Here is a 13,132-nt window from a genome sequence, read left to right as displayed (position 1 = left end):
ACCGGATGCACCAAGTTTTCTACTAGAGTCCAGAGTCCAAAATAGTTACTTCAGGCAGTTCCTGTCAGTTCAGTAGTTGTTTAGGTGGAATGAACTGGTCGCCACTCTTCTAGCCTGATAAGTCTTTATTTCAGTAAAGTCAAGGTCATGGGGTAAACTTCTTTGTGAGATCATACCACTGATTCTAGTTGGTCATATGACACATTTATATAATACAAAAACACCCTGAATATGTGTATAGAGAAAATTCAATTAAATTGTATTTGCTTCCGAAATGGATATAAATCCAAATTAGGCCAAACAATTTAAATTTATGCAACTTATTTACCTGTAAAAGCCATGAATGGCTCATTCAAAATGCTTTTTTTTTCTTTCATGATAAATAAGTGAAGAAAGAAACGTTTTTTGTTTCATCTGTTCTGTTTTGTAACCAACTTTTTTTGTCAGTTAAGCATAGGCTTAACGAAAAGAAACAATTAGTCCTGCGTCCTACATTTTCACCATCTTTTTCCTCCTGTTAGAATCATCTTCAACTTTGAATGTTAAAAACAATGACAACAACAACAACAAACCAGTGAGAGAATTACATGTTTCTTACGAGGGAGAAAACTTTATAACTTTAGCATAAAGACAGTGAATCTTGGAGCTTTCCACCTGAAAAACTTCTTTAAACTTTCAGAAAACACACTTGTAGCAGCTTCTTTCTGAATTGCTAACATTTCCCACGTTCTAGTTGTGGGTTGCCTATCTCCTAATATCTGGTTCAAAATGTTCTTATTCATGTTTTACTCCTGAAAAATAACAAAATAGATGTTCAGGGGTTAGTATTGTGTTTAATGATAAATTTGTTACCTTTTTTTTTTTTTAAAGAAGAATTTCACCTGTGATGTAATGACTATATATGTCTTTTTATCAAACAAGCAGATTTCCTGCTAGCAAGAGGGCGCTTCCACACTTGAAGAGAATCCCCTGGGTGAGGATGGAGAGCAAAGCTTTTTTTTTTTTTTTTTTTTTTTTTTGCAAATCCTTTGTGATATTTTCTCTGGAACCTTTCTCCAGAACTTTCAAGAGAAAGACTTCTAGAACTTTCTCCCTCCCGGCTATTACTGCAATTCCCTTAGGTGTAGCCTCTCTTCCCCTCTTCTCCTGGCTAAAGGAACAAAGCTATATGTGATCGGTTTCTCTTGAAGCTTTCTAAGAAAAAAAAGATACCCACAAGCACTGAACATGGAGAATGAGGGCTATTGGTTTCAGCCATTAAGAAAATGTTTCTACCCAAAACTCCTTTTCAGCTGCTGCCATTTCTGTCCCCATAGAGTGGGGCTGTCTGCCCAGGGACCCTGGGCTCAGCTGCTCTCTTGAGGGAGCCTCCTGTCCGGCCCAGGTAATGGCCTCCAGCGTGCTGTCCACAAGCCCCATGGCAGAGGCTGTGAGGGCCCAAGCTGTTTCACTTCTGCCTCCCGCCGGCCAGCCGGCCCCTCCCTCCTCTCTCCCATCGCCCGCTCACCTCCCCCTCTTCCTTACGCTTCTCCCACATGTGTCCTCTTCTCCCCTTCCTCTCTATCTGCTCTCCTCAGAAGTTCGCTTACGAAGCAAAGTTGTAACTTTGAATTCCTGTTTTTTCCAACCACCCTCATGTGACAGGATATCTCCTTATTGGAGGTTTTCCCTAATTTGAGAAGCCCTTTAAAAGTGAGAGCGTCCTCCACCCTTCTTTTCAGCTGGGCTGCTCTGAGGATTGAGCAGGGGAAGGGGCGACCCAGCACCCTCCTGGCTTTGATTCTTGGGCTCGCCTTCCTCTCCATCACTGGAAGACAGGACACACCCTGGGCCATGAGGCTGCCCCTGCTCCTGACTTTGCTGCTTCTCATTCCAGTGGCTGTGCAGCTGTTGGGTAAGTGGCTCTGGGTGGCCTGGGACTATGGCACAGCTTTTTGGGGGGTCATTGTCAACGGATTCCTTTCGATACCTGTGCTGAGGAGGAGAGCACAGCTCCCCTGCCCCACCAGCTCTGCAGCCGCCCAGCTCTGCAGGGAACCTGTGGCCTCTGCCTGGACGCCAGGTCTGGGGCCTGGGCAGGGGCAGGGGCGCTGCTTCTCAGGCCAGAGGTGCCCTGAGCCCCAGGGAACCCCTGTCCTGCTCCTGACTCCTCTCATCAACCTTGTTCCTTCCCTGCTGTATCCTTAGAGGGAGTCCTTCTGTAGTCTGTGCAGCTACTTTCATTTCACAATATTCCTGTCTAACCCCAAACATCTGGGTGTTTCTGGCTGAAGGAGGTGCAGCTCTGGTGTCTGTCCTCCGAGAGCTAAGGACAGGGTCACAGATCTGCCCCCACAGACATTCCAGGTCATTTCCACAATTTGTCTTTTTTTTTTTCTGTGAACTGTATTAATCATTCATAGTTTTTATTGCTAGAAAGTTCATCCTTATCTGGAGTCCAAGTGGTTCAAACTGATTTATTCCTTTTCTTCTTCTTCTTCTTATCCTTCTTCCTCCTTCTCCTCCTCCTCCTCCTCCTCCTCCTCCTCCTCCTCCTCCTCCTCCTCCTCCTCCTCCTCCTCCTCCTCCTCCGCTTCTTCTTCTTCCTCTTCTTCTTCTTCTTCTTCCTCTTCTTCTTCTTCTTCTTCTTCTTCTTCTTCTTCTTCTCCTTCTTCTTCTTCTTCTTCTTCTTCTTCTTCTTCTTCTTCTTCTTCTTCTTCTTCTTCTTCTTCTTCTTCTTCTTCTTTCTGGAGACTAGTGATTACTCACGAGCTTTTCAAATGCTCAAAGACATCATTTCTATTTCTTTAGGTCGGTGATTTTGAACCTTTTTCATCTCATGGCACACAAAAACTACTACAATTCTGCCGCACACCAAAAAGTATCTTTTTTGCCTATCTGGCAAAAAAAAAAATAGGTATAATTTGATTCATTCACACTCGATGGCTATTGTGTTGCCTGTTGTCATTTTTTGTTTGGCAATCCAAGGGAAAAGAGGTCAGTGCCCCTAACTAAATAGTCAAGTATTGCGTGTTCCAAAAATTCTTGCAGCTCACCAGTTGAAAGTCACTGCTTTACATTTAACCCGCTAAAACTTCAGAACGAGAGTGCCTGCAAGAGATTTTACTCCCAGTTCTCTCTCTCTTTCTGATCATAAATGATTTTTTATTAAATAATGCATATTCTTGTGATTCAAAATCATATATTAAAAAATTATATACCTAATGAAAATAGATATGAATGTGTTTTTATTTAAGATTGTTATAATAAAAAATAGACATTTAGAAGATATTTGTCTCATTTTAGAAAACACAGACTTTAAGGATTAAAGATAACTTTCCAAACTCATTGCCTGGATGGGGCTTTTCTTTCTAAAATAAATGTTAATTTTCTATTGTTGTTTCATCAGCTCATGATTTTTTTGGTATAAAACATTTAGAAAGTTTCCAGTTCTCTTTTGAGATAAGGAGGGATTCAACTCTGAATATTTGATTCCTGACTCCCCTTCATTTCTCTCAAACCTTCAAACACTGACTGCCACGGTGCCAATGGCACTCCACGCGCTGCTGCAATGGTGGGGGCAGGACTGGGGGGACATGGGTAAGTCAGAAGCTCCCATATAATTGGGAAGCTTTTCAGGGAGAGAGTATTTGATCACAGAAAATGTTCAATCGTAATGAGCATTAAGTCGTAGTATTATGAACACAGGTGAAGGCAGTGTGGTTTGCACCCTGCCAGGAAGCTACTTAATATCTTTGTGCTTTGGTTTCCCTGTTGGTAACATGGGGAGCTTATTAATATGCCTGCCCCATCCGTTGTTCAATGAGCGTTAGTTATTGAAAGCAGTGACCTTTCCCCCATAGTAGTAACTAATTGTCTAATAAAGCAATATATTAAGTATTTAAGAAGAGGTTTCCCAAGAAACAAGGCTGAGAAAAGATTCCTGGAGCCTGAGGAGATAATTTCACCTTAATCTTGGCAGCAAAGCTATTCAGACCTCAGTCAGTAAGTGGTGCTGAAGGCCAGCAGCTCCGTGCTGTGGAGACCGCAGCGTGGGATTAGACATCAGTGTCCATCTTGAAAGCTTGTTTGTGCAGGAGGGTTAATATATCTTCCAAGGGCGCGCTGTCTCCAATGGAAGAGTCTGCTTAGGAGAAAGTTCCCTGTCACTAAACGTCTTCACACAGAAGCTGGATGAGCAGTTCGAGGGCTGTGTCTGGAGCCCAGACTCTAACTCAGCTCAGTGCAATCCTATATAATAAAAGCCTAATATGCAAATCAACCAAACAGCAGAATGACCAGTTGCTATGATGTGCACTAACCACCAGGGGGCAGACACTCAACCCAGGAGCTGTCCCCAGCCCACAGGCCCCAGGCCAGCCAAGGCGTGTGGGGTGAGGGGGGAGCATCCCCCACAGATTGACCCTGATCGCTGGCCAGGCCTAGGGATCCTACCCATGCATGAATTTCATGCATCGGGCCTTTTATATAATAAAAGCCTAATTTGCAAATCGACCGAACAGCGGAATGACTGATCACTATGACATGCACTGACCACCAGGGGGCAGATGCTTAACACAGGAGCTTCCTCCACCCTGCAGGCCTCACCAGTCGCCCCGCAGAGGGAGGCGACCTGCAGTGGCGGCAGGGGGCAGGGCCGGCGAGTGGGTGGCGCCAGGCCAGACAAGGTGGGTGCAAGTAGAGGACCCCAATCACTTCACTGGTCACCCCACAGATTGGCCCTGATCTTTGGCCAGGCCTAGGGACCCTATCCTTGCATGAATTTCATGCACTGGGCCTCTAATAGAAACATAATAGGCCATATTACATTGCCACATTAGAAAAAGTAAAGAGGCCGGGGTGGCTCAGTTGGTTGAGCATCGTCCCCTGCACTAAGAGATTGCTGGTTGTATTCTGGCCAAGGCACATGCCCAGGTTGTGGGTTCCATCCCCAGTAGGGGATGTTCAGGAGGCAGCCAATTGAAGTTTCTCTCTCTCTCCCTCTCCCTGCCTCTCTTTCTCTAAAAATCAATAAAAACATACTTTTTTAAAAAGTAAAATGAAACAAGTGACATTGATTTCATGAATAAATTTATCTAACCCAATATATCCAAAATATTTTTAGTCAACATTAAAAATTAAAATTTTAAAACATGAGATGTATTCTACAGTTTAGAGCACATCTGAATTCAGACTGGCCTTGTATCAAGTGTGCTGCAGACCCCTGGGGCTCTGGATACCACATTGGGCAGCACACATACAGCCCCTATTTTTCTTTAAACCGACTGTTAACGCTTTGGGGGGAAAAGTGTTCCTTAATTTGCTTAGGAATTTTCCCCTCCTTGAGACAGCAGGATACCTTACTCTGATGAATGCCTTTCTCTTGATAGGCATAAACACGGGAGAACCAGGGAGGTGCTCACATCTGTTTAGTTAGAGAATAAAAAACAAACAAACAAAAATGGGCAAGGGAGCCGCTTCCAGGTGTGTTTTTTTTTTTTGAGATTAAAATTTTTATTTTACCTTTTTTTGGCTTAAGTGGCACATGATCAGAGGTGTCTGAATAAAAGCAGAATACCTGCTTAGTTAGCAGGAGATGGTCGGGTGTATGGAACCCCTCCCTGGTTCTTTATTTATTAAGGAAACCCACGGAAAGGTCTCCCTTCTTCCTTGTGGTTAATTTCTTTTCCATTCAAAACCCTTTCTCCTACATCCCTGAGAGCAGCCCACATCATCAGCACTATGAATATCCATGCCACACCCAGCAGGCCAAGCTTAACAGGAGCTACTCTCCCCCCCCCCCTTTTTTTAATTTTGAGAAAGAGAGAGAAAGAGAAAGAGAGAGAAAGAGAAAGAAACATAGATTTGTTGTTCCACACATTCATTGGCTGATTTTTTTTTAATCCTCACCTGAGGATATGCTTTTCATTGATTCTAGAGAAAGAGGAAGGGAGAGGGAGAAAGAGAGAAACATTGATCAGTTGCCTCACCCACAAACCCCAAATGGGATCAAACCCACAACCTGGGTATGTGCCCTGACCAGGAATCGAACATCATGACCCTTCAGTGCATGGGAGGATGCTCTAACCATTGAGAACACTGGCCAGAGCTCATTGGCTGATTCTTGTAGACGCCCTCACCGGGGGAATGAACCCTCAACCTTGACGTATCTGGACAACACTGAGCTGCCTGACCAGGCCCCCTTCTTACTCTTCTTGCTCTGCTATCTTTTTAGCACAAAGAACTGCATTCAGTGTTGATGTTTGGAGCTCAGCGGGGATATAATCAAAGTAGAGATACAGTGAAAGTTACTTAGATGCAGAGATTGGACCACAGCAGAGAAGTTTAGCTTGAAATGGCCTGGTTTGGCTCATTGGCAATGGTGTTTTGGTAAACTTAACAGTTTGTTCTCAGAAGAAAAAAAGCATTGATTTGTGGCATTTACCGATTTCCATGATGTAACCCTCCCACCATGGTTGATTTCAAACTACCAATGTGGTGTCCCTGGGGGCAGTGGGGAGAGATGCCAGGAGCAGGCTCTCACTGGTGAAAGTGAAAAAAAAAATAGTGTAAATTTGATCTCTAGCCCAGACCCATGCTGCATCCAGCCTCCTTGGTTTATGGTTAAAAAAATTGGGTTCCTGACAAATTAAGTGATCTTTCCAGGGTCTCACAGCTAGTTAGTGCAGCAACCGGTTTTGTACTCAGAATCCTGACTTCCAATGGAGAGTTTTATTAAAAAGAAGCAATGCTTCTCTTTCTCCAGGTCCTTCAACTTTCCTTCATAAAATTTAGAGTTCAGACCCTGAACACATCCAGAACTGAACATGATAATCCGTTGTGATACGACCTGAACAGGGAAGGGGGCAAACCAGTGTATCTGTGGTGTCCTTAGTTATATCAAAGTTGTTACGTGGAAGAGGCGATGGATCTGCTTTGTGTCAGCACACACATTGGAGAGAGAGTGCTATCTAGAATTAGAGGATGCATTAGATTTGCAATTCTTTGACTAGTCATGTGACTTCACGTCTGAACTTTAATGTTCTCATCTCTAGTGTAAATAAAAATTAATAATAAACATAGTCTATGTTTAAAAAGAAGCAATTCATATTTGCTGAATGAATGATTGATTGGTTTAATATCAATGTAGGATTTCTTCAAGAAATAATTCCCCACTGCCATTCCCTTACTAGTTTTAATGTTCACAAGATTTTCCTTTTAATATTTCTACTTTTCTTTATTTCTATTCTCTCATCTTTTTGCAGTTGTTGAGCAAAACCAAGTTCTTGTCATCTTTCATTTGTAATTACTCTTATATTTTTCTGTTTTTCTTGTTATTGTTGCAAACCACATCAGATTTTTCTATAATCTGTGTGTGGAGGATATTGCAGATATTGGTAAGATAATTGCTTTGTTGCATGCATTTTGGTGTCTTCTAGGAGTGTTGGACCTAATTTCTAAGTAGGAAAGTCATCACAGGTTAAATGTGAACTTTAAGTAATCAAACGTGCTCAATCTCAACTAAAGACAGGGAGGTGGGATCATAGTTATCCTTCGATGCTCACAACCTACAGCCTGGCCTCTGAGACAGAACCTGGAGCGACTAAAGGAGAACCAGGTCTCAGAGGCCACAGGTGAGTCGAACCTAGGAAAGCAGCTTCTGAAGTAGTGTGCATCGTCACCGCAGAGAGGGAGAAAACTGATGTCACAATGAGAACGGTAGTGACATCTTGCCTCTTGGCTATCATCAAGCATAGTTGGATGAAAAAAAATGTATGGTTAGGTTGGTCCCCAAAGGAGAGCAGTGAAAATCAGGTTGAACAAAAGCGGGAGTAGACGGAGATAAAAAGACAAGGATCCTTTCCAAAGGAATTGAAACTGACATCAAAAGAAGAAATAATTTGAATACAAAGTGTTCCAATTACAAACCAAGTAAAGGTCACAGGGCACTTTCGGATCCTTAACCACATGAATTAATCACTTTCAGATCCGTCATCAGATCCTTACGACAACCCCTTGAGGTGGGATGGATAGGTATTACTAGCTACCTTTTCCTACATGAAAAGCTGAGGCTTAGCAGTCAACTAGCTAGGAAGGACCAGAGCTCATGCTTGATCATGGTCTTCTGGCTCTGAGGCTCAGCAGCAGATCTAATTCACCAGCTGGGTGTGTTGATCAAGAAAGACATAATGGGCTTCAAAACTACAGTATGTGGAGGGAGGACTCAGTCACTTTATCAAGTGTTAGACTTTTCACTTGGACAGGGAAGGGAGGGCATTGACATTGGAGTGTTTACTACATGCAAACGACACGTTGTGCACTTTATGTAAATTATTTCATTTAGAAATTCAGAGCAACTCTGTCAGAAAGCATCGTGGTCCCCATTTTCCTGATGAGCAAACTGAGGCCAGAATGATTAATGTAACCCAGGCAGCATAGCTAGTAAATGGTGGAACCAGAATTTGACCACAAGTTTGCTGACCCCGAAGAGCATACCTCTCTCCATAGCATCACCTATGTCCTGAGGGTGGAAACCCTGGTTCTCCATTGTCCTTGTCCTTCTGTCCCTCTGTCTGGGCCGCTGCGGCAGCTCTCTGTTTTCTCTAGTTTCATCCTGTTCTGAACCCTTTCACACTTTCCAAATTAATGATAATAATGAACTAACATGTATCAAGCGAATTTCTTTGTGTCAGAAATGTTCTAAGCACTTTATTTGGATGATCTCATTTAATTCTCACAACAACCAGCAGGTCCTGTTATTTTGCCTTTATTTTTCAGATGGGAGAAAAGTAAGAACAGAGTAGTTTAGAAACTTGACTAAGGTCACACAGCCAGTTAGCAGGGAAGCTCTGATTATGTCATGATCAGGTTGAAATGATACATAAAGATGATTTTTTAATCTTCACCCAAGGATATTTTCTCCCATTGGTTTCAGAGAGTGGAAGGAAGGGAAGGAGGTATGGAGGGAGGGATGAGGGGGGGGGGAGAGAGAAAGAGAGAGAGAGAGAGAGAGAGAGAGAGAGAGAGAGAGATCCATTGGTTGCCTCCTGCACACACGGTCAGGACTAGGGATTGAACCTGCAACCACATGCCCTGACCGGGAATGGAACCTGAGGCCTACTGGTGCACAGGACGACACTCTAACCCACTGAGCCACACTGGCCGGCTGCATTGAGACATGGTGCATAAAGATTAATTAATTAGTTAGAATGGCTCTGAATGGAAGAAGAAAGAGTGGCGTAGTGTCAGGCTTTGCTTGTCTTAAAATTGGGGGAGAAGCTGGCATTTTGAGATTGAAGATATAGGAGAGAAAGAAAGGATAGTGAGTGGAGAGGCAGGAGGGAATGGGATCCAGGACACAGGTGAAAAGAACAGGAGGCTGAGGGAGACCTACTGAGGTGGGAGTGAAGGAACCCAGGAAGGGTGTAGATATTCCTATCTTTAGGGAGGAAGGCGGGAAGTTGGCAGTTTTCATACTCCTGGCTCCTGTTTTCCTCCTTGAGGTCACAACCCATATTGATGCATATTTGTACCTCCCCAGATGGGCAAATGCAGTGACTTAAAATAGTAGGTTCTCTGAATACTTGATGAGTTAGCGATAGATTGAAGTGAAAAATAAAATAACTCTCAAATTTTCCTTTAATCTTTTGTTCAGTATTGCAAAACCTAGCACTGTGATCCCAGGTTTCCCTCTGCTCCCAGCAGTGGGCATAGTTTTTTGGTTTGTTTGTTTTTGTTTGCATGTACTAGGTACTTGATAAATATTTGTTTTTTACTTAATTTCAGATCTCTGGGGACACATATGTGGGTTTTACATACAGTGACAGGCTCAGAGACAGATTTCTTTGTTTGGGTTGGTCAAGACGGACCCTTTACAACAATGTGAATGGTTTATTTGGGAGGTGGTCCCAGGAAACACTGGAAGAGGAGGGGGCAGTGAGACCAGAGCGAAGGCGCTGGTAAGGGGCCAGTGACCCCTGTGGACACTGGAGCTGAGCCCTGCTGGGTGCTCTGGGCCTCAGAGTCATTCCCCCTGAGGGCAAGGACTTGGGTGTTTATTCATCAACTTGCGTTGATCACTGGCGAAGGGCTTCTCTACTTGTAGGTGGCATTAGTTCTCGGATTCTTCTTGTCCCCACAGTGTGTGGGTACAGGGGGCTCTGATGGCCAGATAATGCCCCCAGGCCCAGCGGTGAGGTGTAGTGCTGTCCCTGAGGACTGGGGCTGGCATGCACTAAAACAGCAAAAGGCAAGAAGACACAGTGGAATTCTGACAGTATTTGCTACAAAACACCCATTTACTTTACTCTTATCCAGCTCCTTTATCTTCCAGAAGTTATTTTCTTCTTTTTACTCATGTCAGCATTTTATTTATTGACAGGGAAAATCTAAACATGTATAAGGGAATATAGCATATATCCAAATGGTCCCCTTTAATAACCTAATAATCTTCTTTGGTGGTAAGTTTGGCAATTTAATTACTTGCTCAATGTTATGGAATCATTTAAAACCCACTTAAAAAAAATTCACACCCATGTTACTGCATGCCAGTTATTTTGAACCTGAGATATTGGGTTGAAATGGATTGCTTCTTGCCTCAATGTATTTTGACCTTTGATGTTCTGCCCTTGAATTAATCACAGTGTGAGCTCACGGTGGCAGGGAACCTGTCTCTCGCTTTGTCACCAGCATGCCACCGGGCACATACGTGTTGAAGGATATGTGTGGGGTTAGCAAGATAGAGTTAAGACGGAAGGACATTCTCTTCAATTCTGTAAATAAATTTCTGATGTGTGTTAAAAAAAAGAGGAAACACACATTTCAGTCCGTAAATGAAATTGCAGATAAATTAATCTCGCTGTCCAACTGCCCTCATTTGCTCAGCTTTTCTGCAATATTTTAATTACAGCATAATTAACATAAACAAAATGTAGAATATTTATACATATGGGGTGGGCAAAAATAGGTTTACAGTTGTGAATGTGCAAAACACAGTTTATTCTTATATTACTATTTTAATTGTTGTATTATTTTCCGTGCAAACAACTATAAACCTACTTTTGCCCACCCCCGTGTAAAACAATAATGTGGTTCATAGTGGCAAAAAGGTCACCAGCTGCTTTTTGGTCAAGGCTGCTTTTTGGTCAGAGACGGTGCACAGGAACAGTGATAAAAGCTGTTGTCTAGTTGGGGAGAAGAATAATGTATGAATGTAGGAACATAAAATGATAATTTTACATTTCCTTGTATTGTCTGGCAAAGGCAATATCAAACTTGCACTGCTTCCTAGTGTTAAAGATAAATACAGGAAACAAGAATAGATAAGTTTGTTTTGAAATAGAAGCTTTTCATTTCCAAGTACTCCTTTTATAAGTACAAACATTTATAAATTGCTCTTCAGTGCAAATAAACTTTCAGGGGGGAAACTAATATTAAATAGACTACTAACCAGTAATCAATTATTAAATAAAATAATGTATCTGGGTACTGGGGAACATGCTTCAGATTTAATAAAAACTACTCATTCATTCAACTATTACTTGTTGAGAGACTATTATGCTCCAAAAAAGAGAGAATACAGTATTAAACCAGAAAGATAAAGTCTCTCTACTCATGGAATTTATATTCCATCAGGGAGACCAGATAAAACATAAGTAAATAAAATTTTTTAAAAAGGATATATTTTAAGATGGTTATGAATATTATATAGAAAGTAAAAGTAAAATCAGGACAGTCAGCTTGCTAAGCTTAACACATGAGCTGGGACCTTCCTGAGCATCCAAGAAGTGGGAACTTGAGATATGAAGCTTCGAAAGTGGTGTTTGAGGGACAGTAAGGCCCTGTGGCTGGAGGTGGTGAGAGAGGGAGAGGGAGGTGACTAGGGCAGAGGGGGAGGCCCGCTGGATCCTGCCCCGCTGGTGAGCTGTGATGTGGAGGCTGGTTATTTTTCCCTGTGTGCAGTAGTACACTCTTCAAGGGTTTAAAGTGTTGGGACAATGGCGTTTAAAACCAAATCTCCTCCCAACCTAGGAAACCTCTCCACAAAGGTAGAAGAAAAAGAAATCAATTTTATTACTGAGTAAGCGTTCACATCACAGGCAATCTGCTAAAGAGGCTGCATAGACAGTAATCTAAGTATAGCTAAGTGGAAACCACCTGTTACATTAGTTTGTTTTGCCAATTGTTTTGCAATTTGGAGTCAGGTGATAAGTTAGATCAATCTTACCCAGGAAACTGGGAGGTTTGGCATTATCTTCTTTGACAATTTCATTTCAAAGACAAGAAGACCAGAACAAGACCATGGTGGAGTGGTCTAGGATGGTGGCAGTGGAGATGGAGAGAAAGAATGGATTAGGGCAGTGGTTGGCAAACTGCAGCTCGCGAGCCACATGTGGCTCTTTGGCCCCTTGAGTGTGGCTCTTCCACAAAATACCAACTTCTGCGCATGGGCCACAAAGTTTCAGTCGCACTGTACATGCGCGCCCGCACATGGTATTTTGTGGAAGAGCCACACTCAAGGGGCCAAAGAGCCGCAGTTTGCCGACCACTGGATTGGGGGATATGGTTCTTCATACTCAGGGTCCTCCAGAGAAATAGAACTCTGGTGTGTGTGTGTATGGGTGTGTGTGTGTGTCTGTGTGCGTGTCAATGTATTTAAGCAATTGGCTAATGCAATAGTGTTTTTAAGAAATTGGCTTATGCACTCATGGAGGCTGGCTATTCCAAAATCTACAAGGGTAGACTGACATGCTAAGAACTCAGCAGAGAGGGGATATATCAGTTCGAGTGCAAAGGCAGTCTAGAGGTTGGAATTTTCCTCTTTTTTCAGGGAGCTCAGTCTTTTTTCTCTGAAGCCCTTCAACTGATTGGATGAGACCTGCCCACAGAATGGAGGGAGAATCTGTTTTACTCACACCTTCTTGATTTATATGTTAGCTTTATCTAAAAATGCGAAACAAACTAAAACAAAACAAAAATATCATAAAAACCACATCGAGATGAGTTTTGAACAAACATTTATGTACTGAGAGCTACCCGAGTTAACACCTACAATAAACATAGAAATTTTAGGAGTAAAGCTATAGAGCCTGCTTTTTGTAGATAATGGAAGTGAAAACTGGAGATCCAGGATTACTCCAAGGTTTTTGGCTTA

At 42.6% G+C, this 13,132-nt stretch overlaps 1 protein-coding gene across 1 annotated transcript in view; it reads left to right on the top strand.

Moving 5' to 3' along the window:
* The first annotated feature begins 1,547 nt into the window (after positions 1–1,547).
* MRC1 (mannose receptor C-type 1) overlaps positions 1,548–13,132 on the top strand; it is a 92,808-nt gene continuing 81,223 nt past the window's right edge. The window contains exon 1 of the mRNA XM_006093728.3: positions 1,548–1,894. Coding sequence (XP_006093790.1) covers positions 1,834–1,894 — 61 coding nt within the window. The 5' untranslated portion in view covers positions 1,548–1,833. The remainder of the gene's footprint in view (positions 1,895–13,132) is intronic.

Source organism: Myotis lucifugus, unplaced genomic scaffold (assembly GCF_000147115.1).
Source record: "Myotis lucifugus unplaced genomic scaffold, Myoluc2.0 scaffold_121, whole genome shotgun sequence".
Taxonomy (NCBI): Eukaryota; Metazoa; Chordata; class Mammalia; order Chiroptera; family Vespertilionidae; genus Myotis; species Myotis lucifugus.
This window is presented reverse-complemented; position numbering and strand designations above follow the sequence as displayed.